We start from the raw sequence: 27,139 nt of genomic DNA on the forward strand, positions 1-27,139 counted from the left end.
TAAAACAGAGAAAATGTCTTCTCGCCTTCCCCGGTTTTCAGCCCCTATCTCTTAAATTTATCATTTAATTTCGGCTTAGATATTAGAGATCTAGATGGGCATCCACCCCATAAGCAACTGGGCAAATAAAACTTGTTTTATCTACGAAGTTCCTATTTATATTACGACCCGGACCAGATCAGCAATGCTACTTTTGAGTCACACCACGGGTACGACAATTTTTTTTATCTCAAATTTTTGAATTTGCCATCTTGAACATTCGTACTCTGCAAATGGATTTAAATTGAATGGAAAAGTAATCCGCGTGAGATAACAGTATCATCTATTTAATGGGATATAAAAAATGCGAAATCTGGTTCGAGCTAAACCACATTTGTTAGGATAAGATGAGAATTTGGACTGGTGACGTTTCATTCGTTAGACCACCCCAGTCTGTTTCGATGAGGGTTTTGAAACGAAACTACTATAATGAATACAAAAGGATATGCGAAAGGTGTGTCTAAAAGACAGACTGACTGCCCAAAAATGCAGAACAGTTTTTTCTGACAGGGTTTTTGCAATGGCGATGGACATTATTCTTAATAATGTCTGCGTGATAATACATATAAACTAAACAGTCTATCTCAAGGACATATTTCGCGAACGTGTTCCAGCTGGGATATGATACAAAGGGGCTCTATCCAGGGTTTCCAAAACTGCAACGCAGAGCCGCAGCTACTACTGTTCATTGGAGGGGGCTAGGGCATCTACAAAAATTAGAAAATTCTCTGTGTCTAACCAACAATCCATTGCTCTTAAACATTGGTGCTTCCAATAGTTCTACCTTTCCTATGGAAGTTCAATGTGATTGCATAACTGGGGGCAGGGAAGGCTTAGCCCAAAATAATTCCCAAAATAGATTACAGCTTTACAATGAACTATCTTGCTCTTGTAGTAGATTGAGCTCCTGATCAAGTTCAAGCCCCCACCATCAATCCCTTAATACAGCCCGTAGTTGCTGAATGATCCTGCATTGCAGTAGGTCTCGTAAAAGAAAATTTAAAAATACTTCTCAATCAAAATCATATGATAAACAATTCGTTAAAGCTATTGGTGAAATATCAGATATTGAAAATGGCTACATAAAACTACATAAATTTATGACGTTCCAGGATACATGATATACAATCCTGTTCATCATTTATAAAATTACATTATAATAAATAATTGGCTGGTTCCCTCTGAGTCCCGCAGAACTTCTAGTGATACAAAGCATCAGGAAGCAGGCTTAACAGATATTAGGGAGTTTTTACTGGAATAGGGGGGGGGGGGCTGAGGATAAAAAAGGTTTTTGTTAAATGCACATAAGAAAAGAACGCTAGATAGGGAGTCCGTTGCATTCACTGAATCTTGGGGTTTAAATAACGATAAACAGAGAGCAGGAATAATGCAAATAGACAAAGAATGATACAAGGTAGAGAGGGAATAACTCGAAGTGTAAAAACACCTAAAAATAAACTCATATATTGCCTTATCATAAGCGCGTCATGTGATTAAATATTGTCCTCCATTAGAGATATGTACTGAATCTAGCTAGCGATGGCGCACAGGGAAGGCTAAAGGGAATAACCCCTTTCGGAGAATGCTAGCCCCCCGTATGAAGATAAACACAAAAATAATTAACTGCAGTCATAAGGTGAACAAAATATTTAAGACTCTGCGCCGAATAATTCATTCCACCTTATAGGAAACATTCTGGTACCACCCTTAGTTGAAGTGTATTCTTGGATAAACAAGAGTGTCATCAATCTCATACCCAAGGTGTTGAATGTCAGCAAATGCTATCTTTCCATTGGAATGATAAGCGCTATAACTAACAGATGGATATAAACTGAAAACAATATAGGATTTGACTGGTTTCCATTGAGGTCCTAACCGGCACGCTCTTAGGCTGTTTTGTGCCATAGCTTCTTTAGTTGTACATAAACCTTGTCTACAAGCACTTTACTAACAATCAGCTATTCGAATGTTGACCCTACCCGCAAAAAGAATGGGCTGCCATAATGCGCGTCTTGCATGGCACCTATTCCATTACTCCAGCTCAGTACCAAAATACCTGTTGCCAAAATTACCTAAAAAGGGAAAGCAACGAAGCTACAGTATCGAATATAATCTTCTACTTGTGTACACAATTGTAGTTAACAGAAAAACTATTGAAGATTGTGCATAAAAAATGAATTATAATTTAAGGTCTTAACTGTCAATTTGAATAGAAAAGGATAATGAGTCCATGATGAAATGGTTTTTTAAATCCAGTTAGGTCCATAGATTTCTTTGTAATGATATTTATTTCATACAGGCAATATATGAATCAGTGCCATCTTTGTATTAAACAGTGCTCTAAAAAAGTCGCTGAAAACATGAAACGAACAGAAAAATAGCATATTTGGATAAATACAGTGAAACTATGCATTGTGGGAGGACATTAAACTCACCAATCCCTGGTATAATGTGGTAATTTTCATTGGTTACTGAATCAACAGCAGTTGTCACAATCTTCACTTTTGGAAAAGCAAAGGCGATAGAATGGACCCCTGAGGTAGAACAAAACGGAGAAGTAGCCTCTAATGTCTGCCAAAATTACTGTGAACATCCAACAACAGTCAACTTAAAGAATACCAGTATTGTTACAAGAGAAAGAGGGGAGGGGGTGGTTGAATTCGATCTTAAGGCTGATCAAAGGGTTGATTAAGTCAGTGATCATTAGACTAGCCTTAAAGATAGGATCGACTAAAATCCGATGATATATTTTTTTGACCAAAAATAACGAAGCAAGGAAGCGAGAAAGGAAGACTTGTGGGACTCCATGAACAAATTTTAAAGGAAGCTTCTATAAATACAAGAAAACAGCTACATGCATGGAAGTAATTCAATTACTCAATAAGAAAACAAACATTTATTAATTTTTCTTACCTGCTTTTCCCATTATTAATGAAACAAACATTATATTTTCTTCTTTTACTTCATGGTCCTAGAGGCGGGAAAGACCATGAAATTATCAGTTATAAATGTACAAAAATACATGACTGCATAGAAATGTAAACTGTACACAAGACTTGTGTAGAATTTTATTCAAACTTCCAGAGAAGAAATATTTCAACAGTACAACTGAATTATATATCGCAATAGAAGCCAAGCTTTTATTGAATTTTTTTGTCAATGAAAGCGGCCTAATCATCACAAAACATTACATAGTCTAACAAAGATTCATTTTAAGTGCATGCTCATCACCAAGATGTCTGTTAAATCTATAATTATTGTAGCGGTCTTCTGAAATCGAGGATAAATAAAAAATTGAGAAAAGGCGCTTTCCTTTTCCGAATAATTAAGTCATTTGCGAGCTAAAAATTTAGAAACTTACAAGCAATATTCTTATTGCCATCAGCGCTGTAGAAGAAACAGAACTATTGTCAAATTCTACAAAGAGCACAGGCAAAGAAGGATGCTTTTAATGAAAATCAATGTAGCAATACCGGAAGTCCTCAAATTAGTCTCCTTAGGTTTTAAGATGGGAGCTAATTCAAGGGGCAGTCCTATACGAAGAGAAAGTAAGGGGAGCTTATAAAATTATCTCAAACCTGCCATTCAAACCGGCCACTTTGTAGTTTTTTCACAATGTTTAAGCTCATTTCATCGGAAAAACTACCGAATAACTCTTTCTAAAATATCAAACTAAAGTATAAATTAAAGCACAAAACGATACATACTCCAAAATATTGATATATTCATTGTCTTTGGTAGTCTTTTCAGCAAAGCTTCATCTACTTTAGGTTTTTCGATTAAGCCCCCATGGGTCCTTATTAGTAGGCAGTGTTGGTATGTCAGTGGGTAGGGGGCTTATTCAAGGCTGGAGCTCATGAACAATTTTTATTTCTAGGATGGGGGCCTATACGGAGGGGTTGGGGATTCAAGGATTTACGGTATTGAAGAGTATGGTGAACTGTATAAAACACTTCGTAACTTTTAAACCTAACGACTTAATCAACTACATTGTTATCATTGAGTAGAAACGGGAACTTGAAGCTGACCATTATGGCCCAATTAACATAAATTACCAGCAGCTCCTGATGCAACGGTAGCATCCATCAAGATCACGTGGTCTCTTCTGATATCTTTTGGCAAACGGAGGTAGTGTAGCTAAGGTAAGAATAAACAAGAATAAGAATTATCTGAACATGCTGTTTATGCAACCTGAAGTACAAGATATGCACAAGTTGCATTTATTGAATCTACTCAAATTGCAATAATTAGGGTTTTTCTATTGACATGGCTCTGGTACCTTGTGACGTTTTGGTGTCCAATGTGATATCTTGACGTCCAATGTGATATCCTAATGTCCACTGTGACATCCTAGTGCCCTATATGATATCCTGGTGCCCGATATCCTAGTGTTCCATGTGATATCCTGGGGTCCCATATGATATCCTAGTGTCCTATGTGATATCCTGGTGTCCCACATAATATCCTAGTGTCCCATGTGATATCCTGGTGTCCCATATAATATCCTGGTGCCCCATATGATATCCTAGAGTCCCATGTGATATCCTGGTGTCCCATACGATATCCTAGTGTCCCATGTGATTTCCTGGGGCTCCATGGGATACCCTGATGTCCTATGTTTCACGAGCATGCAAATAATAAGAGTAAATGGGGACCAAATCAACTTACTTCGGGTTCATCTGTGTCTTTGTTCGTCTGAATCAATATTTTTCCGATCTTGGCATCTTTTGATACAGAAACGAGGGCATCTTCAAGCGCCTCCCCAGCACGTAATATCGATACTCCGCAAATCTAGAAACAGGGAACCTTAAGCTATCAAAGGCCATTGATATATATACACCATAGTCTGGTGACAATGGTGGATCTAAGGAATTAATGCTTCTGAGAAATTTACAAAATAATCCTATATTCTAAATTACAATCAGCCATTGACCAAATAACAAATCAGGTTTTGATTGCAACTGACAAATATTCACCGGATTCCTCTAAAAGATTCCAAATTATCCACAAAACAGAAAATATGTAACAAGAACTTTGTGGAAAACTGTCCCTTTCTGTTTAAATCCAATAATTTAGAAATTTGTAAAATCTTCATTGAAATGGAATCTGTGTGAAGCTATCCACAGAGATCATTCATCAACGATAGTAAATTAAAAGTTGAATACACGAGACGGACAACTGAAGAACAAAATCATTTCATATTGAACTTGAACTAAAAATACAGAATAAATCTCCGTTTGAAGAAAGCTCTCCAGTTACACAATAATGGGGGATATATTAAGAGAACAGCTACCTTGAATTGGAATCAATGTAAATGCGCTACTGTGTATTAGATATAAGTTATTCTGACTCACCCCGGCACCTGCGAATCGCACACCGTTGTATTTACTGCCATGCACCGTAGTGCATATGTGGGACTGAAAAAGTAATTAACGGTGAAGATAGAAGTGAGAACAAGATAAAAAGAAGATTTTATGGCTCAAATGAATAGCTAACCTACACGATGCTCTTATGAAAATTTTCTTTGGAACGAAAGATGTTCGATAAAGAAACTAAGGTATTAAATATATACATGGGTTATGATGAAATGACTTAGACTGCTCAAGATCTCTCCAAGCAATCTCATTGCCAAACCTAGCCAATGGGACATCTTGACGTTATCAAAATTGGCTAGCAATTTCAGTTCATTGGGTTAACATTTTAATTCTTTTGACAAATAAATTCAAGTATGGCATGTCAGCTGTTAGAAACATTGCATGTTGTCCTCTTTTGTAAATATATATAGAAAATTTTAGAATGATACCAACTTAAGCTCTATTCTGAAGCATTGGAATTGGTTTTTCGACTTAAAAAAATGTTTATACTAAGCAAATTTGTACCATGACGACAAATTAAAAAAAAAGGGTTCAAAATTGCGAATGTAATTCTTTAACGTCTGCATTTCAGAAGGTATACAATGAGAATTTCGTAAGATTAATTACTTATCCTTTTCACACCCACCTTGAATGGTAGCAAGGACATCGCTTTTTCGATCAAAATCCTCATTAAGCGCTGCGAGTAGAATACAAAGTCATCCCTTGCGCAGTTCTTGTCCCTGCGTAGGAGAGGAGAATCCAATTGCAAATGGCTGATTGCTATTTTTTCCAAAGCAGTAGCACTAATGCTGTTTCAAGGCAATCAAAAGACACGAGGGTGGCTTAAGACATCTGTCAATCAAAAATTGGCCAATAAAGGAAGATGATTCCCTTAACGTGCTTTTTGACTGGCTGGCTGAAAATTATAAGCTATATGTCAATCAAAAATTGGCCAATAAGGGAACATGATACCCTTCGCGCGCTTTTTGATTGACTGGCTGAAAATTATAAGACATCTGCCAATCAAAAATTGGCCAATAAGTGGGTATGATACCCTTCGCGCACTTTTTGGCTGGCTAACACTGATTGACAGATGGTTTATGCCTCTTTCCATCTGTCCATTGCATTCAGTTTCACAACAGCCACATTTATAGGAATAAAATCACACAGACAAATTTAGAACTAAAACACAAACTAGCCAATGTTATCATGAATTACCAACTTATCATATCATCAAGGTTTTGGTAAGATACAAGAGGGCTGAAAACGTGCTTACAGGCACCAGCCAAAAAATAAAAAAGGGGGCCAAAGTATTTGAAGAGAAAGGAGAGGGACTGCAAGGGGTACCTAGCCAATTAACTATTTTCTGTGCATTCAAGGACAGAACATTTTTTAATGTTAAAATAGCTACATCCAGATAGGACTGACAAATTTTTCAACTTTCTTTTGCCCTATGCTTATGCCTCGTTTTATTCTACTCCCAAAAAACATAAATTTATTCGACGTATCATGGTCTATACAAGAAACTCAAATTTTTCTTCCTAATAACATTAACGTGGCCATAAATTTATATGCAAATAGGGAGGGTAGCAACGGAAATTTGCAAGGATTATACTTTGTTTTCTGAACGCATATTCGAAAAGAAGCAAAGAAACGACGAAAAAGGAAGGGTGAACAATGGATCTGGGAATTTAGGGATTTGGGGACTTAAGGATTTGGGGATCTGTGTATCGGAGATGGAATGAAAGGTGTCAATTCAAGTTTGAAGGTCAGGTAGAATCTGAAACCGTTGTTGAAAAAATAGCTAAATATATCATAAAGTAAATAATTTCCAGTGAATAATCCATTGACAGTATCATTTTAAAACCAGGATATGTCACGGTACATTCCACAAGCTTAAAGAAAGTTAAAAAAAGATCTGTGGGTGAAAAACCAAGCATCCAATAGGAAAATCATTGCAAAATCAAACAGCTTTGTGTACCCATGCTTACTGCTTTCACATTTCCCTTTCGCGCATCGAAAGGTCTTTGTTCATGTCTAAAAAACTGAATTCTGGCTAGACAATAGCATGCGTGAAGGAGATAACTGTCCTTAACAATAAAAAGAGTGCAATGTATGGTCGCTTGATAACCAATCATGATTAGTGATTCATGAGGTTGATTAAGGCAACTGTCCTTAACAATAAAAAGAGTGCAACGTATGGTCACTTGATAACCAATCATGATTAATGATTCATGAGGTTGATTACCTGATGATTGCTTGCAACCCTCTGTGCTGTGGAGTATCTTCGACAATGTGTAAATTATCAGGCAACGGCTGTCCTTTATGAGCTGTAACCAGCTTTGATCTGCATTAGCAAGGCATAAGATAGAACTTCAATCAAATTAAAACTGAGGGTTCTTCAGTGAGTTATACTGGTAGCTGGGGGTATTGGAGAAAAGGACGGGCAAAGGTATAGGGGTAGCATGCTGTTGTGCGTTTTCTCTGGGTAAAAAGAACTGTAAAGGCAATATTTAAAGTGGGGTGAAATTATACAAATAATTTTCCGTTTGGGGTCTCTTGGCAGACTTGCATATTCAGACTTGCAGTCTACCTCATTTTCGGATCTTCGATCAATGTACCTGGTCCCTTTCTTTAGATATTTCCCTATTTTCGTCTATCGTAAATCCTCGCATAAGCCCCCAACTTTGACCTTAAATAAGCCCACTCCCCAAAATATTTACATGTTATTAGGTCCCTGTATTAAAGTTCTTATCCCAACAAATCTTATCATCTTTATATTTGAAAACACAGAAAAATAAAGCAATATTGTGTTAGTTCGGGGTCAAGCTATACCATTAATTAATCATTAAATTTACAGTAATATAAGGACAAAGACAAAAAACTGAATAGTGAAACAACATTTAAAACTGGGTCATAGAAATGAGAACGTAAGGTTTAGAAACCTCGACTTGCATTTTTTTCTATTTAAAAACAAAGAATGCACTTAAACTGGTTAATGCATTTAAAATGAAGCGATAAATGACTGAGAATTGGCTATGAGAATTAAAAGTAGAATATATTCAAATATAAAACTAAGTTGTTTTTCTACAAACCTGAAATTGAATCCACGCTGTTGGGAAGAACCAGAATCCATAATTAGGCCTATTTTAACAGCGTTGCTTTCAAAACTTACAACAAAATAGCGACTAATTACAGGCTGAACGAGATGAATAAAAGATAACGTTAGGTGCTTGCCTTATCTCTGGGAGTTTTAAGAATAGCTGCTAGTTACAAACCGCAAAAATGTTTTAAAATCGCTGATTTTGGTACTTCAGTCTTTATGGAGGAAATTGAGGTTTTTAAGTAGATAGAGGAAGCATTTTCAGAGATTTAAAACTGCCTTGCAGCTGGCATTGAGATAGAAGAACAGGTTCTAATGATCGCACAGATCTAGGCTTTTTTGCTTCGACATAAGTTACTGAAGGTTTCCACAGTCTTCTTTTAAACTGTCTCTTGAAACTCCTTTTGATAACGTTTAACAATGCGAAGATCTTTCCTTGCTTTGATTCTGAAATCTAATTCTTTCCAAACTACAATTTCTTTACATTTTCTAGCGTTTCCTTTCATTTAATTTAGTATCGAATGCACCCTGCTTCCTGCGATGTAAGAGCTTTTTCTGGCATCTTTGTCTAAACAGTTCATTCATAGGCCACTCATATCAACCCTTAAGAATTCTTCAATGGAAGAACGTAAACCCAAGACAACTCTCGGAAGCTACATAAAATACACCCTTGAATTATCATCAAGCCTTTTAGAGCAGGTATTAGGAAAAACACTATTATTTCCTTTTGAAATCTATTTGTTGTGTTGATACAGATGATTTAAATCGACAAGCACAGACTGTATCTTGAAGGTCTATTGAAAACAAACCTTTTCAAGCTGCGTTCGAACATGCTGCACAATCAGATTGATAGCAACAGTATTTTCTCCCTCTACAAAGCAAAAATACTGCGTAAACCATAGTTAATTAAAACCAGCATACCTTAATAAAGAAAGATAATATCGATTAAGCATCGAAACTTAAGCCTCTGCTTGAATACGAATGGATGGTATAGTTCAATAAAGATTCAAACTTTCATAAAAAATTGAATAAGGGTTGCTTAATTAAAGTGGAGGGTCATTCAAGATTTGGCGGTGACTGCCTAAAATCATATCATTGCAAGCAACGGAAATTTTCACTAAGTAGAAAAGGCTTGAGATAAAATCCATTATTTTGTTATTGAAGCATACTTTCAATAATTATTGAGATGGTTCTTGGGAAGAGTGTTAGGGAATCGTTCAGCTCTCATTGCTGTTAGGGAACATTTTAGTAATATCATTGCTTGCATTAAAAAAGAACCAAATAATGGGGCCAAACGATGAAAGATAGATTCAGTAACGGATATAGAAAAGCGAAGGCGAATTAAGGAATTTGTAACAATAACTGAGAAAGTTGTATATAGCTAAGGAATTCATTTGCCATTTGTTTAAATTGAGGATTGAAAATGAATGACTCACCCCATGGCACAACAATATCTGAAGTTTTCATTGACGGGGCAATGTATTGCTCGAACATCTGCGAAGACAATAAACACTAAACAATAAACAAACCCTCTTGACAAAGAGCCTCGGGTTGCATTTTGTGATTTCTTCAGATAAATCATTATTCAGATAACTCAGATTATTTTCAAAAAATATTACATTATTTAATGAGTTTTTTAGCTTTGTGATTTGATGTAATTCAGAAATTCATTTTCAAGAATTCTCCAATTTAAAACTCTTTAAATCTTCTACAGTTGCAACAAGCATTATATTAAAGGCTTAAATTAATACCTAACAAAAACTGCTTACAAACTGACAAGTTCCTAGTTGATAACAGAAGTTTTGGCCTTGAACAATCAACATTAAACAACAACAAAAAGAACAAGTCGTGGCCAAAACTTTCACGAGAGCCAGAATTTTTAAGACAGCACATTCCTTGAACTTCGCAAAATTTAAAAACATTCGACTAAAGCAATTATAACCTTACCTACATTATAACCTTAATAAGAATTTTTGCTTTTCCTTATAACTTTCAAAAAAGATGCATTAAAAGCTACATAGTGCATGTCAACAACAATTTATTCAACAGTTGTCAACTTGTTGTCACCGTTTTGTTCTATAGCTCAGGTATTACCGAGTCACTTTGTTGCCCTAAAAATTTAGTCAGATCTTGAAGCAGATAAAAACATTCTAAGGTTGATCAAAGCTTTTTCATTTGGGCCTAGAGGGATCAAATCCTAAGAGAAATGAATCATCATCGACATGTTCCGACTACAAAACAACCGCTTGTGCAAATGAATCTCACGAGACCATGAGGATTCTCGCCTGGTTTTAATGGCTGATGCCCTAGGGAATGTTTTAAAGGGATAGAGTGACGCAATCTCTAATCATTGACCGTTGCCGAGTCTGTATAAGTGGCACCAAATACAGCAGAAGTTAGCTTATACTTACCGGCTTTACAAATGTATCATACTGTTTGAGAACGCCAATCAAGTCTCGTCCCCTCTCGCTTATATCGCGCTTAAGACGTCGTGCTAATCGAATATCAGAGTCTGTGTCCACAAATACTTTCATGTCCAAGATCTAATAGAAAACAAAAAGGCAGTTGAAAGAGATTTGATACAGCAAGCTGGAGGCAGGTGTCCATTTTCTGTGGGGTTGGTGGCAGTGGGAGGGGCAGTGTCAGGAGGAGAAGAAACTCGTTTACCTTGCCCTCCATGCAACCGCTTGTCCCCTAATGGGGGAAGAATTCTAGAATACCAATTCTTACCCCCCCCCCCCCATTTGACATAAAAACTTGTCAGGTTCCTCTGGACAGGGTTGATGAAGAATATAATTAATGTTGAGGTCTCTCTAGAATATGAAACGCAGAAAAGAGGTGCATCTTTAAATACCAAAGACAACTTTTGAGATTTGTTAGAACTTTAGAAAGTCAGAAATGCTATAATACTGCAGTGTTACACAAAACATCAATCTTGAGATGCAGCAAAACTATGTTGATTGATAAATTAATATCACACACAGTGGATGACATAATGCATGGATATATCAATTAAGTAAAGAAAATGCTTACATCAAGAAGTTCTGGTGAAACAAAAGTCATAATTCCCTCAAATATGACAACATTTGCACCATAAACAGTTTTCTGGAAATCAAAATTAAGCAAGTAATTAATACTGTTCAATTGCTCTTTTAAACAGTAAAGTTTCAAACTTTCCTTTCTGAAATTGATTAAGTCACAGAAAATATCATATCAACATCAAACTGTTTTTCATAAAAGGCTCAAATTCAAAGTTGATTAAAGTTGCCAAATAAAACTGTATTGCTTGCCAGATGTTTTTAAAATGAAATTCAAATGAAAATTTCAATATGGCAGAATAACTGAAAAATCTGATTTGCTTTGGAATTATTTCATACAAAATATGTAACTATGCTTTAGTTTGTTTACTTGTTTCAATACCATTTCCATTTATGTAGGCAACAAACATAGGCAACTATAAATTTAATGGCACTGAAGTTATCAGTATTTCAAACAAAATATTGTCATAAAATAAACAACACTCACCTGTTTTGCTAGTCTACTATGACTTGTAAAGTCATAAATTGGAACCTGATAAAGAAGAAAAATTTCTAAATGATAATGATCCAGACAAAATTTGAGATATTTCACACTGTAACAATGTGGAAGAAATCTCTTCTCTCCAATTTCCTTTACAAAAATATTGAAACAATCTTCAAGGGAAACTTTCTGACTCATCAGGCTTGGCAGTTTGAGAAGAGCCATTGCTCCTGCCCCCGCCATGCTCTCTTCAAATGACAGAGGTGAGCTACAGATTTCTCTCCGAAATTGCTCTAAAACAAGTTGCTCTCCTTGAAATCAATTTCCCTTTGTTTTAAATTCATATTTACCTTTACATAGCTCACCTTAAAGCTTTGCAGTACATCAGAATTATAATATTTATAACCACAGACTTAAAATACCTGCACACTTCTTCCCTCTTTCAGTTTCTTCATTGTTTCAACAGCCAGGTCAAAATCAAATGCGTCTGGATGATCAAAATTGTATTCATTCCTTCCAGCTGCTTCATGTTGTTCATGGGACAATACCTTGGAATAGGAAAGTAATGAATCAATTTAAACAGATATAAATTGCAATTTAGAACCATCCTTTTCAACATACCAAAGACCTGTCAGATTAATGTATCAATTCAAGATATAGCTAACTTAAGTTCAGCTGGATTCAGTTCAGTTATTTTTATTTCAAATCCCACTACATATAAATAGTCAAAACGTTTAACAACTTGAATTGTTACAGGCCACAAACTTTAAAAACAAGGCTGCTGATACAGATTACAGCATACAATAGAGATTAACATATTTAATAAAAAAGATTGGCGATAATACATGACTAAAGAATTTGCATGAAGCTATGCTGATCAAGGAGAGTGCACCCCCTCTTCGCTTACTGTCAAACCAAATCTTGCTTCACAATTTGTGAATGTGAGCAATGTTGCTTTGAGTTAAGAAGCAAAATGAAAAATGTAAGATGCAAGATGCAAAGCCATTCAGAAAGCAAAAGTTAATTAAGCAAAAAAATTAATTTTTAGACAATCTGACATTTTACACCAAATTAAAAATCATGGGAAGTAGAAACATTCTTCTAATTTTATAACGTAACAAGCCTCCTTTGCAACGCAGAAGGTGAATCTTATCAATGCGATATCACATTCCAATGGAAAACATACAAACCTCTATTTATTGATATTGGAAAGTAGAAAATTTTGAAAATTAGTCAGTAAACAGCAAATAAATTAGATAAAATGAATTAAAATAAACATCTAAAACAAACCTTGTAGAAGGAGTCCAATGAGAGGATAACAACCCACGGAACTCCAAGTTCGGAGATGATCTTTTTGGCAACTGTGGTCTTCCCTGATGCACTTCCTCCACATATACCTGAAATGAAAAAATGAAAATTTGATTCAATATTTTATTACAGCTATATCTGCAAACTTATGGAATGAATAACCCTTATTCTAGTCATAAACAACCACATATGCTCCACAAATCGGCTGATATTAATTTTTCTACCAATTTCTGATAGTAAAAAAATGGATAATCTCATGATTTGGGCCTCTGAAATTATAGATGTTGAGCTAAAGTTTGTTTCAATTTATTTAATTCCAAGCTCTTTCTGGGGTAGTCTAAACACAGGAATGTATGGAAATTTAGATTAAAATTATAGTATAGTATGTTGCCAAACGAAAAAGGGAAGTAGGCAATAGTTATAATGTATATGCAAATGTTCCCTGTTATAGACATATGAACCATGTCACCTGTACCTGTCTTTGTTTTGGAAGCCGAGGTGAAGTGCCATTTGGGAGCTCATGGAAGTGTTACTTTAATGCCTACATGTAACATCTACTTTTTAAAATGCTTCCTACCTCTATGCTCACTAACAATCAATAATTTCAAATTGAACATCTTTCCTTATTCTAATGAAAATTGACCTCACCAATCATGAAGGCTTTTTTCAATTGTCCATTTGAATCGTACCAAGGTGGTCGTCCTGTGAAGAATTAACAGTATAACTTCACTAGCCAGTTATTTTGGCTCAGTTCAAGAAGAACAAATATAATTAGCTACTCTGTACACTGTTAATTACCAAGCTAAACAATCAAGTTCATTTCAAAACAATTAAAAGGCCGTACCAGGAATAAATTTGCAGGGCTGTAGTCAATCGCACTCTTTGACAAATCAAGGGGTGCATTGGGGTGCATTTTTTATTTAAGGATAATGAAGTATTTATGAACATTTATCAAAAGTATGTACACAATTTGAAAATTTCTCGATTTTTACTTATTTAATTTTAACAAGGGTATACATTTTTATTTTCTCAAAGCTATTTTGCAAATTGAAAATAAAATTTTGATTAGAAAGAACAAAAGAACATAAAAACGGAGGGATTTCAAAAGTGGAAATCCTCCCAAACAGAGTTTTTTGAAAAAAGGCTGTACCCATAAAAACGGAGGTTTTAAAACTCTCCAAAAAATTTTAAAAAGCAGAAGCAGTGTGTAGGGTAAAAACATAAAAATAAAATCAGACATTTTCCTCTTCATAGACGATGCAGTGAGTGGGGCCCTGTTTACATGATGCTGTTTTCATTTCATATCAATTGGTTTCATACTGGATCTGCCTTTCTTTTACACAAAACTATCCAGTCTGATATAAATAAATAAAGAATAAATACAAACACAATCTGGTACTGTTTATACTGTTTTTGCCTTTCAAAATGAAAACACTGTGATGTGGGATGAAACCAGTATGATACATCTCTTTGTTTGTGTAAACTGTTGGATCTGATATCAAATGAAAACACTGCTGTGCAGAGACAACCAAACAAGCAAATCCTATGCAGTATAGCATTCTGATGCACAACAGTGTTTACATGTAAAAGGAGCCCAAAATCGAAGATGAAATGAAAATGATAACAAATAAACAGGCACAAATTTAATGTCAACTTGGAAAACTAATTATGATATGAAATGAAAACATTATTGGTTAAACAGGGCCTAAGAATGGTTTCTGTAAAGGTGATATAACTCATAGCCCTGACAAGGCAGGTGCCGAGCTGTGTGCATGTGATCGCATGCGTTACAGATGATGGCCTGTGTTAATAAATACTATGCTAGATAGAAAAAAATATTTTGAAGCTTTTAATATTTACAAAGAAATCAAAGGTCCCGCAATAACACACACTAGTTCACATTAGATCTTGGTAAGACAAATACAGGGTTTTAAGAATCTTTTTTACTCTTTGCAACATTGCAGCTATGGGATCTGAAGAAGACATTGTTGTAATTAACGAATAGACAGACACATGATATTTTAAGGCCGTTATGCAAGTGCAGAGTCTGGTTCTGCTGGATTTATCTTTCAACTGATACGTTCTTCTGTCTCTGAAGTTGACACTAGGAATACAAACTGTTGTTTAGTTTCCTAAAGTTTCAGACATTTGTCATAAAGTTTATTTTGGGAGTAACAGATGAGGCAATTTGATAAATGGAAATGGGTATTAAAATAGTGATATTGCAGCCTGAATTATTGCCCCTGGCCTAGTAGACAACCAAAATTATATAAATACATGTCCATGAATAATTTCTTTACCAGCTGTGTAGACAATTTTGGATCTTGTTTTTCCCCCTCTCTCAGATATCTTCCTGGCTTTTGTTTTCCGTGATGGGGAACTTGGCATTTGTGGAGTGCCTTCTTTTTCAAAAACATCTTCATTACTGTAAGTAGAAAATAAGTACTAGATTAGCCAAATTATATGATAAAATTTTCAAATTGATAAGAAATTGAAAGGTATTTTAACAGACAGAGGGTATAATACACACTTATGCAGCCCAAAGCACTAATTATGGACACTAAAATTTGGTTGGTAGAAACTTGATACTGTTCTCTCTAATATCCTTGATTTCGACAAATCAATCGCAAAAATCTTTACATGTCTCCCCCGTCCCCCTTACCTTTTCCTTTATCTTCAACCCCATCTTACTTTATCATTTACATTATAATTCTCTTTCTCTATATTAACCCTTATTATACTGTTCTGTTCTTGTTTTTAATATAGAATTAATATAAATAAATATAACTTGTAATCTTTAATAATTAGTTTAGCATTCAAAATATACTTATTTTTTCATTGCTACTATTATTAGATTATACAATTCTGGTTGCTCTCAGCTTCCTAGGCAACTATACATTGTTAAAAATTATTATCTACCAGGGTGCATTCCATGTACTTAGGCCCGAAGATCTCTGGCGTACACCCAGGTTTTTTTTCAGCGTTCAGCATGTAAACCAATAAAACAATTTTGGTGTACTCAAAATTTTTGTTAGTTGGCATGCTAAACATGAAGCCATGTACATAGTTAACGTAAAAAAAGACTCATACACCACAGTTTTCTCTAATAATCAGTTTTCTTTGTTTGGCGCAATAATGTTTACAATTTTACTAACTGCTTTTATATTTTCGGCGTACCTAAACAAATGTCCCAGTGGACCTTCCGCCTACAGTTGACATGGAATGCACCCTGGATTTTTTATATGGACTGTAACTTACTATATAATTATCTTATTGTTATAAATTTTCTGTGGAAATATGGCGCAATATAAGTGCTTTTATTTTTCATATATATTATTATAAATTTATAACTAAAATACTGAATATAAAATGAATTTGAATTTTAACACCACTTAGTCCAATGTGCATTTTATTTACTTATTGGTTTAGCCCAAAGATTTTTGGTGAAGCTAATTAGCAACATAAACATCGCCATTCTCTGCATAATGGATTTAATTGTTTTTTATTTGGTACAGGCAAATAAATGTTTGACATACAGTCATGAATGCCGTGGCAGGCATGGTTTACATGGAATCACCTCGGCCCTGAATTGGTGTCTAACAAGATGGAAAACTTGTCTGCATTCTCAGCTACTCTCTTTAACGAAAAGTCCCAATCTCAATTTTGTTGCCAGACAAAATAATTTTCTTGGTTACTTGCACCGCATAAGTAGCATATAAAATCACTTGATGTTTTCAGAAAACGTAGCAACAATAATTTTTATAATTCATTCAGACCTTGGAGCAAAGAAATAAGCTGCACTGTGTCTTTTTAGCATACCGAATGGTAGCTCATGTGGTTTGAATGAAAGCAAATTCGAAAAATGCCTAGGCCGATTTCATCAGACGCCTTGCTTCGGTTTCGTATGCAATGTCATATCTTAGCCATGCTTACCTTTCTGATCCGCTAGAGCAAACAGGTGAGTCTGACCTACTTGTCCTTGTTTCGGTGTCATCAGCCATGAGGAAACTTTAAAGTTTGATTCACTGAATCTCAACTCTCGTTATCCACGTTTCTTCACTAAGTTGTCTTGCATATCGGTTCCACAGGGTGGGCGCGTGACACAACAGCAACAGCCAAAACAAACTATTGAAAATTTTAAGACTCTTGTAAAAAAATTGACTCGGATTCGATGAAAGAAATCTAGTTTCTTGTCTTTAATATATATGGTTACCTTCACTACTACAATAGCCTTCACCAGGCTCGATACATAATGAAATGATCACGGCACGCTGAAAGATTCGCGAGGTAGCAATATTTTTAATTGTGAAAATTATTTAGGGGTAAGGGGTGGTTAATCTGTTGTAAAGTTTTATTTCTTGATTGGCGTCCAGCTGTGATCTTGATGTGGAGTTAAAGCCTGCTTTAAGCCTACATATGATCTTTTGTTAAAGCATGAATGAATGAAAAAAATTGACGATGAAGCACGCATTTCAATTGCTAGCAAATGTCTCCCAGACGAATCTTCAGCGTATCTTTTTTTAATCTTTTAAAGATAAACTCAAGACTGAAATTGTGTTTAAAGCATGAAAAATTGGTCTGGAAATGCATTGATAAGACAACAGTCCTATCATAAATATTGAAAATATCGGGAACTTTTAAATCTTTGCTACAGGCGCCAAAATAACTATTAAAACGAAAAGTCTAACTTTTCTACTAAAGCATAGAAGGAAAAAGACTAATTTTTTGCGTATTTCTTCACTAAACCAGCACCTTCAATCAAATTTTAGATTTGAAGAGGATATACTCTCTAAAAGCTAACCTTTAAACAAATAAGAAGCAAAATACGAAGAACAGTTGGCAGAAATTTTCGAAAACAAATTAAAGTAAATAGAAAAATTAAATGTGAAAATATGCATTGAATCGTTCCGGAGATAAATAATTATATTTCTTGATTAAATGCGATATCCCTAGAAATGTAAACGATTTCCTAAACAGATCACAGGCTGGCAGAATTTCAAAAAGAAAGACACAACTAAGTTCAGTGAAATGACATTAATGGATTACCAATTCTTCTTCACGATAAGCAAACTCCTTCCTGGCTAATAAATACTAGACTACTTAATTTTACAAAGGAGTCTTAGTTTTTCTAGAAACAATACTAAAACTACCCAAAATAGTTGCACAAATCCTATGAAAATACGACACATTGAATTATATGAGCAGTGAAAAGAGCCAAATCTTAAAAAAGGTAAAAAATTCAGTTTATGAACGAAATTTTTAAAGATTAAAAATAACGAAATTCAATAAAAAGCTTCTAGGAGAGGTAGCTCTGAGAATAACCGCCAGATGCAATTAGCCCCAAGCATGACCCTCACATTTGTCCAAAATATTCCCCTTTGTCCAAAATGATCCCCTTTCCGCTGACATGCCTTAAAAACACACTGCCTTATTTCTGACAACTGAGTCAATTTCAAACCTTTAAAACCATAAATAAAACGATTAACAAAAGTCGAAAATAGTTTTCAAAATATTATATCTGTCGCTTGCCTTTAAAGAGTAATGAATTTTATTATTTGCATCTGCTCGGGAAAATACATTAAATTATGCCTCAAATTACGATCGGACATTACAAGAAACAAACATGCAAGAGTACAAATCTATGTAAAAATATCAGGAAATCTTGGTATTTGACCTACCCTATAAACACAAGTGATCTTGAAAGCAACTACAAGTTATTCTACAACTTTATTTGTCTAACGAGTCGTAGCCAAACAGGGTGAGGGGCGTGCCGGCCCCCAACTTTAGCTTAGTCAGCGAGTACAAAAAAATACTAGACTCTAGGTTTATCATTGATTACTCGAATGTTTAAAATTTCGAATAGATATGAAAAGCAATAAAAAAATTAATTGATATTATGCACTCGATTCCTGCTTTGAAATTGTCTGTGAATTCTCTAATGGTTCAAGAATTAACTGGGAGGAGTTTGGCTCTATTCTATTATTTACACAGTCACACATGAGGCATGCAAATCTGGAGATCTGAACACCAAGAGTTTTCCTTAGCCTTGCCCCTGCTTGGCCCTAAGTGAAATCATAAATAACATCACGATCAAATCTTTAAAAAATCTTTTGAGGCTCTTTTTGATCAAGACCATGCCAAACTAAGGTCCCCTAGCAACTTCAGTCAGACCATTTTCTAAATAATGCAATATATTGGGCATTTCTGTTGTTGAATAGTTGGTATGTACGAAACTGAATAAAAATTTGTGTCATTACCGTCTGCGTCACATTTACTCTGTTGTAATACCATCGCACTGTAAGTGTAACTATAAGACAGAAGAACGAGTTGAAACGTATCTTTTCAGACTGAGCCATTTTGGTGTTTGGCTGATCTGTGTGTATCCTTTATTCAGTTCCTCTAAACATTGAAAAGCTTCTTTACAGTGTAGCCCTAGAAATAAATGAGCAAAGTTTGTTGTGTATATATTCAAACTTTTTAAATGGAAAGAGATCGAAAATTAAACTAGCGTAAACAGAAAAATCAGCTACAAGAAAAGGTGGACCATGATTTTAAACCAGGGGGGAGGGCAACTGCAAAAATCTAAGGGTACTCCGGTTTGTCAAGGATAGGTCTGCTCAGTGTACTTTTACCGCTTTGGAAATTAGGAAAATGATAGGTCAATGGTTTAGCTACTTCTCCAGGTAGTTTTCGGGAGTGTTGCTTCAGCGAATGTGAAGAGATAAAGAAAATTTAAGAAAGATCAGACTTGCCTTTTAAGAAAGACACAACATGAAGGGTCATAGAAAAAATACTGAATCGAGTTCAATTTTGCAAACTTTTATTACTTTGCAAGTTTGCAGGTTTTTGTCCGTATTAGAGGAAAAAGCTCCAAATCTTTGAACTGCCTCATTCCCCCTCCCTGTTAGTTCACATGTCAATTAAGAAACTCATCCAGCCTTGCACTTGTAAAGGGGGCTTTGCCCCCAAAATCTCTTTGCATTTTAACAAGGGGCTAAGCTCTTAAGCCCCTTCCGAGAAACATCTAGAAAGATCCCGAAATTGCAGGTTTGTGTCGAGTACAGTACTCAGTAAACAAAGCTACTTTTCAGTAATTTTACATTGCGTTTACATGCGGAAGGTTGAGGCCATAAACCTCTGGTTCGGAGGAATGTCAAAAACGTTTTGAAACAATGGTAGCAGCAACTGAACACCCCTTCTAGCTCAAACAGAAGGTAGATTCCATCGAACAAACAAGGAACATTTTTTATAGTGATAAAATTTTATAATAGATATTCCTAGTCTCTGTGCTCTTTAATTAAAAACTGAAAATAAGAGGTCAAATTGAACCGAATGTTAAATAACACGAAATCTGAACAGTATAACAAATGAAAACTAACACTTACCGGCATAGAGTAGAAGAATAATCCAAGCAGAAGCAAAATTAGTGCGATGATGAAGAATTTTAGGAGACACCATTTGAAGGAGTTGAACAAAAAGCCAAGCATTTTGAGTGGACTCATGAAAAACCCAAGTGCGTCGGAAGGTCGACTGAAAAGATCAAATTAAAGTCTTAATTTATTAACAAATCTTTATTTACAAACAATTTCTGATGGTAAAAAATTTAAAAATGGCTTTGAAATTGGCAAAAATTTTAAAACATACTCAAGCTTTTCACCTGACACTCCGCAAAGAATAAGAAACTCAGAATAATTTTCGTAAAATGTTTAGTTAGCCAACCAACAACCAAATCACGTGATTTTAAAATGAGGCAACGTTTACTTGAAAACCAGGATTTCGTTAATTACTGTAATGGTAAAATGTTTCGTCCTATCTAGGAGTTTTAGAATTGATAAACATAAGGATAAAAATCGCTTTTGAGTAGAAATGAGGAATTATATTCCCCTTTGCACTCCATTGACAACCTTTGCAGTCATGTACTCGCGTTCATGACTGGCCTAGTTCGATCCGCAACTGCATAAATATATTCCTTTGCTTTACATTTTGGTGCAAATATTGACGTTTTACACTCTGAAAAGTGTCGAACGAAAAACTTAAGTATGTTTTAAAATGTTTACTATTGTCAAAGCTATCTTTATCAAACTACAATTTGGCGTGAAGGTAAATAAATGTTTGTAAATAATATTATCTTGGCAGCAGAATAATGGAATGATATAGGAGCAAGGTGTAACTGGCATTTCCTTGAAAGGTTTATGGTTGAAAAAAAATACAAACTATTATTAAGCAAAATCAAACAAACTGTTATTAAACCAGCTATATCCTATAGTAGCAAGTGTTGTTCGACAGAACTGAACAATTTTTCAAAATGGCTGGTTCTATAAAAAACAAGCCAGAAAATGGATCGAAAATTGACAGACTCACTTTGGTTTAGCGAGTGGTTGGGGCTCCTCCCTGGCTTTCCCCGCCGGTGCTGCCTCTGCATCTTCTTTCGTAAGCAACTCGAATTCAGCTTCAACTTTTCCCTTAAGGAAACCAAAGCAAAAAATCACTAAGAGAGTGAAATCAGCCATTCAGAAGAAAAAGGGAAATTATCTATATCGTGAGATGGTTCGTGAATCTTGATATGTATTGAGATGAAGCAGCTCTAAATAGTCAGTTGAAGTCCCAATGTGAGAAGATTAGGAGAAGAATCAAGGGGGGGGGGGCGGTTATATATCAAGCGGCCTTAAAGATGTAAGAATACAGTTATTCTTGAATTTCAAAAACAGTTGCCTTGATAAATATCCAAAGGCTTGGTGCTCGAACAATTCCTTACGTGCAAAACTGGCTCTAAACCCATGGCAAAAAGCACCCTTAATCGTCTAACTATCAAATTAGAAACGAATTGCACCATTAATCGTCCTATTTATTAAGTTGAAAATGAACTCCATTCCACTGAATGCTACAATTCCTCCTATAATATGAAAGGGGCTGAGCCTTATAATATAAACAGTTATACAAAAATTTCCAATAAAATATTTCCTATTAGGGGTGACTGGTTTTTAACAAGTTGGCTAGATTCTGTGAGCATCACATGGCTCGAGATCAGGAGAAATGCACTGCTATATTTTAAGGCTTTATGTAAAATAAACTTTTCAACATACAGCGAGTATAGGATTCGGGTCATCATCATCATCAGGGTTATACTGAAACGGCCACCATCCTTTCATATGCTTGGCTTTTATAATTGATCCAGTTACGTAACCATCTTCCAGCATCTTCAAACTGCAAGATTTTGCTGTTTTCGCAGGGTTCGGTATATGTGTTATTGGCATGATGATGTCACCTGTGTGAAAAGGAGGTTGAATCAGTCTGAGGCTGAGTTTAAACTTTGCCACTGGCAATGGGTGAAAAACTGAGTCAATGATGGTAAAAAAACTGAGTCAATGATGGTTGAAATATAAACAAAGCCAACGTGCAAAAAAGCTTCAAGTATACTGTAAAATGTTTGTTATCCTCAAAGCCATTTTTAAAGCCAAAACAATAGTTTATGAATAGGTGATAAATTAAAATGCTTTAGGTTTGGTTATTTTCTATGTAACAGCATATGACAACGACCTGATGTGTCCAAAATCAAGCACTTTAAAGTTTCAGTTAGATTTATAAAACTTTTTACCTAGCATGTCATCAGCTGAGAGCAGATCTGCATCCCAAACTTGTAAATAAAGATTCGGCGGGTGTTTCTCTTCAGTTACATCAACCGAAAAAATACTAGCCTGTGAGAGATGACAAAAATGTAAAACATTTGCCTCAAAAGAGGAGAAAAGGTTTCGTGGATAAAAAGATATTGTAAAGGATCTTTTATAAAATTTGTGCGGTAAAAAAAATGCGCCCAGAGATGTCAAGGCGAAGCTGGAGATGAAAAGATGAAATCTTGAAGCAGGGTAAAACTCCTAATTCATAATTCTGTAGCCCCTAAAACTTTATTTGCAAAGAAAAAGAGAAAAATTGAAAATTATATATTTCTTGGTAGATCATAATAGCTAAGATCTAAACCTTTTTCTTTGTGACAATCTTTTCTTCTGATTTGTGAAACATGAATTGAAAAACAAATCTCCAGTTGAACATTCCAGAACCATCGGTCGATCTGAAATAAAAATAGGCACGATTTATTACAATATGCTTACAACAAGCGTTTTACAAAGAAAGCAGATTTTAATACCGTAGGACATCTCATTTGGTTTGATTTCTGGTGTCGGCGGGCCTGCGCGTCCATACTTTTTTGTAGGAGATGTCAACGCCTAGCTAACATTTATGCTAAGAAACAAAAGTCATTCTTTTAGCCGAGCAAGGTCCCTCGAGTTACAATACCACCAAATCCGAGAATCTTTTTCTGTAACATTGCATATCTAAAGATTAATTCATAATTAGTAATTTCTCACCGGTAGTGCACATCTGTTTCTTGCCTGAACTCTCTATTACCCTCTAGCCAGCTATAAACAACAAAAATTTATTTTGTAAGAATTTGAACGCAAAAATGTACTATCTAATGTCCACGAGGCCAATATATGTAATCAAAGTAGCATCTTCTCTCAACATTCAAAACTTTAGAGCTTACTCCGTATGTTTAGAAAAAGCAATGATCATTTTAAGTGGAAAAAAATTTTGAAGCAAGAAAGGAGCTTAAAGGTAGACTCCACGCACGTACTTGAAACTTAACACTTGCCTTAAAAAGAAGGAAAGTTAAATGGAAAATCGGTTTGATTAAAAATTTCAAAGAGTCTAAAATCAGCATCTGATTCAACTCTTATAACAATAACAACATGTTGCAAAATATCCCGATCGGCTGAAGGGAAATGGGAATTCGTGCTTTACTGAGTGAATGGCTCTCAAGGACCTTTCAGAATTTCAAACATGTTTTAAAGAAATTTGCCCTACAATTTATCTTGAAGTTGATTTATAAATAGCAGTTAATTTTTCGGAAATTGCAAGATTAAGTTGAGATTGGCAGTAAATTTGAAATGCATATTCTTCCCGATTTTTATTGCAACGCTAGGCCAAACAAGCAATTTGACTGTTGTCTGAATCTGACTCAATTTGATTATTGATAAGTGTTTTAAAAGTTTTCTCCATGAATAAAATTACTTTAAAAGAACTAACGATTATAAGCAAAACATGTCGTTGAAAATTCAAATATTTTCGGTAAATGGAATAAATTGGTTTCATAAACATTTTTCGAAAAATTGACTAGAAGACACTTAACGTAAATTGTACACGCAGATAAATCGGTTTTTGATGCAGCATTATACATATCTGTCTAGTCATGGCAAAATGACCTGCTTTTCTGGGAGCAATTCTCCATTATTGAGAAGGATAAACTGTAAGTAGCAGTTACCCTTTGACGTAAATATCACTGCTTGCTTCTCCAGTTATGATGTTGGTCTCCTCCAGTCGCACGCTGTCTGTATTCCATATAATAAGTCTCAGCTCGTACCTGTGGGCAAAAATAAGTGTTATGGCAAGTCTTTAATCTAACAATAGGATTATTTACACTAATAAAAACATGTATAAATACAATTTATAGAATTAAGCCCCAGTGACGACTCAAATGTGAGCAGGCTTGTTTAGAATCGTACCTCAGCTAAGTGAAAACCTGACTTCGACAAGAAATGACCGATTCTGAAAAGATTAGGACTGGTTCAAATGCATCTCAACGCAGCCCCTTGTAACATCAAAGCACTGTTCCCGGATATGAAATACCACTCAGCATACAGAAACACAATTCTGTCAATGATAGTCCTTTTAACATACCATGGAGACAAAAATTCAGGCATTTGCAGGACACTCGAAGACAGAGGAAGGGGCCAGGGGGGGGGGGGCTATATATTTTGCAAAACAGGAACTTTTTGCATAATCTTTAGTTACGAGTCTTTAATTGGACATAAGCCTCCATTTTCCAACTTGTATCGGAGCTTATGATACGTTCAGCTCATAATCAGTAATTCTTGTCCAATATGGGATGAAATGTACGAGATTAGCTGGTGTGAAAATCCGTTTGAATCGCTCTGTTTTCAAGATTCTCACTTATGAAATCTCACTAGTAGACAACGGTAAAAAAAATTCATATTGATATCATCAATGCAAAGAATCATCAAGTAAAATGATTTTTTCAAGATTGCTTGCAAAAAAACTCTTCCATAAAATGCTGATCGTAAACCTGTTTTGTTATCGCAAAAAATGGAAACGCTATCAAGAACTTCGATTCAAAATCGAGATGACGAAATCAAACTCTAAGGTATGTGAGGTAGGTTCATACTCAGTTGGCTTTCTGGGCGTGACGTCAGTGGGTGGGCCAGGCATTGTGAGCTCCATTGGGAACATATCAACCCACATTTGAACTCTTCCCTGAAAAGTAAAAACAAAGTGCGTTTAGAGAGAAAACGAAACACGAAAGGGTTAAAATTTGAGTTCGCACTGATGTAGTGCAGCTAGTTCTGGAAATCTGTAGAAAATTAAAAACCTAGGCTTATAGATCTTACGTAGCAACATCGAATAACCAAACTCTAGAATCAAACCATCATCAGCAAATCACTGATTCAAACTTTGCAGTGGATCCAAGAAGTGTGCAATTAATAGACTAGATGATCGGTGACTCTATCATTGAATCAGTCGTTAGATCACTGAATCGTAACATCTATGATTGCTCATCAAAACATAATAACAGTCACTGATCATTGAATCAGTGCATCAGTTATTGATTTAATCTCGATTTTCACATGATTTCACACGATTAAACCAAACATGATTTTCACGATGCTCTTACAGAAGCGAAGCAATATGTTATCTAATATCAATAAATACAAATATTAATTTGTACTCTTTAAACAACCGTTCATATCAGCTGTACAAAGAACTTTAAACGAGTTGTTCACAATCGACAAAGCATTCTCGACACATTGAATCATTAATTCAAATAGTATCAACTCTCAAACTCATTAACTGTTTTATTTTAACATAAGGGCAAGGCCACATTCTGCATACACATCTTGCATACACATGGATTCACATCTTGCATACCTGTTCTAATCCTGGTTTTTCAGGGTTTATAAGCGACCTCGTTTCGACGTATTCAGGGCAAAGATGGTAGCCTTTATCTGGTATTTCATGAAACCTGTGCAAAGCAACCAGCGCACATGGCTCATCCGAGGGTTTCTCGCGCCCTAGAAAAAGCGAAAAATACCGTTTTACATACATTGAAATCAACGCTAGGCAGGGGGTAGAGATTTCAGCCAAGGGGAAAATTTGTGCCACACGAGTTCACATCTCCAATATACAAAATAACATGTGAAATTCTGTCTTCTGATTATTTATACATCAATACAATTTGTAACTGCTTCAAACTGTACAAGATAAATTAAAAACTAAAAAAGCATAAATTACTTAAAGAACACAAATAAGTCAAATAGTCTATAGAAAACATAAATTTTCCAAGATGGGATAGATCGCATGTGCAGATTCGGTCTTCTGATTATTCCTACATCAATAAAATTTTGAATTGTTTTATTCTTTTTTGATTAAAATAAGAACTAAAAGAGCATAAAGTACTAAATGAATGCAGAAATCGAAAGTCTAGCTTCGCTGCTCTTTGACCAAAAGGTTATTCCATGTTAAATAATCTATAAAAACATAATTTGTCCTTTACCTTCTCAAATATTCATGAATTTAACAAGTCATTCAATATCACGAGAAAAATTTAAATTTTCAGATAAAGGGGCTAAGGTTCAAGATATATGGTTGGTCGAAACTGGCCATAACATCAACTTCAAAGCGCTGCAAAAGCTATTCCCGTTGTTACATTGGCCAAAAACCCTTCAAGGTGGGCATTTAGTTACCTTGG

At 35.2% G+C, this 27,139-nt stretch overlaps 2 protein-coding genes across 2 annotated transcripts in view; both read right to left on the reverse strand.

Annotated features, from left to right (window-relative positions):
• Positions 1 to 1,045: 1,045 nt before the first annotated feature.
• LOC135689126 (uridine-cytidine kinase-like 1) lies at positions 1,046 to 17,422 on the reverse strand. The gene is made up of 20 exons (XM_089110164.1): positions 17,257 to 17,422; positions 15,624 to 15,748; positions 13,972 to 14,025; positions 13,306 to 13,412; positions 12,438 to 12,563; positions 12,022 to 12,066; positions 11,530 to 11,601; positions 10,908 to 11,039; positions 9,933 to 9,990; positions 9,306 to 9,367; positions 8,489 to 8,505; positions 7,642 to 7,740; positions 6,040 to 6,133; positions 5,394 to 5,456; positions 4,708 to 4,830; positions 4,095 to 4,176; positions 3,401 to 3,426; positions 2,953 to 3,010; positions 2,475 to 2,573; positions 1,046 to 2,111 (listed from the first exon to the last, which is right to left on the reverse strand). Exons 1-20 carry the CDS (start codon positions 17,322 to 17,324, stop codon positions 2,071 to 2,073), a joined length of 1,551 nt encoding a protein of 516 aa, XP_088966290.1. The 5' UTR covers positions 17,325 to 17,422; the 3' UTR covers positions 1,046 to 2,070.
• Positions 17,423 to 18,342: 920 nt separating this feature from the next.
• LOC135689123 (otoferlin) overlaps positions 18,343 to 27,139 on the reverse strand; it is a 48,686-nt gene continuing 39,889 nt past the window's right edge. The window contains exons 44-53 of the mRNA XM_065206245.2: positions 26,320 to 26,462; positions 25,559 to 25,647; positions 24,638 to 24,736; positions 23,685 to 23,735; positions 23,299 to 23,389; positions 22,919 to 23,018; positions 22,407 to 22,588; positions 21,685 to 21,785; positions 20,709 to 20,853; positions 18,343 to 19,755 (exon numbers count right to left, since the gene is read on the reverse strand). Coding sequence (XP_065062317.2) covers positions 19,723 to 19,755; positions 20,709 to 20,853; positions 21,685 to 21,785; positions 22,407 to 22,588; positions 22,919 to 23,018; positions 23,299 to 23,389; positions 23,685 to 23,735; positions 24,638 to 24,736; positions 25,559 to 25,647; positions 26,320 to 26,462 — 1,034 coding nt within the window. The 3' untranslated portion in view covers positions 18,343 to 19,722. The remainder of the gene's footprint in view (positions 19,756 to 20,708; positions 20,854 to 21,684; positions 21,786 to 22,406; positions 22,589 to 22,918; positions 23,019 to 23,298; positions 23,390 to 23,684; positions 23,736 to 24,637; positions 24,737 to 25,558; positions 25,648 to 26,319; positions 26,463 to 27,139) is intronic.

Source organism: Rhopilema esculentum, chromosome 9, assembly GCF_057945365.1.
Source record: "Rhopilema esculentum isolate cy_ngs chromosome 9, ASM5794536v1, whole genome shotgun sequence".
NCBI lineage: Eukaryota > Metazoa > Cnidaria > Scyphozoa > Rhizostomeae > Rhizostomatidae > Rhopilema > Rhopilema esculentum.

Coding starts and splice junctions, on each gene's coding strand:
- LOC135689126 (XM_089110164.1), bottom strand. CDS start 17,324: ATGGCTGATGACACCGAAACAAGGACAAGTAGGTCAGACTCACCTGTT. Junction 9,991..10,907: donor ATGATACATTTGTAAAGCCG/GTAAGTATAAGC, acceptor TTGTCTTCGCAG/ATGTTCGAGCAATACATTGC. Junction 4,831..5,393: donor TGCGATTCGCAGGTGCCGGG/GTGAGTCAGAAT, acceptor CCCTGTTTCTAG/ATTTGCGGAGTATCGATATT.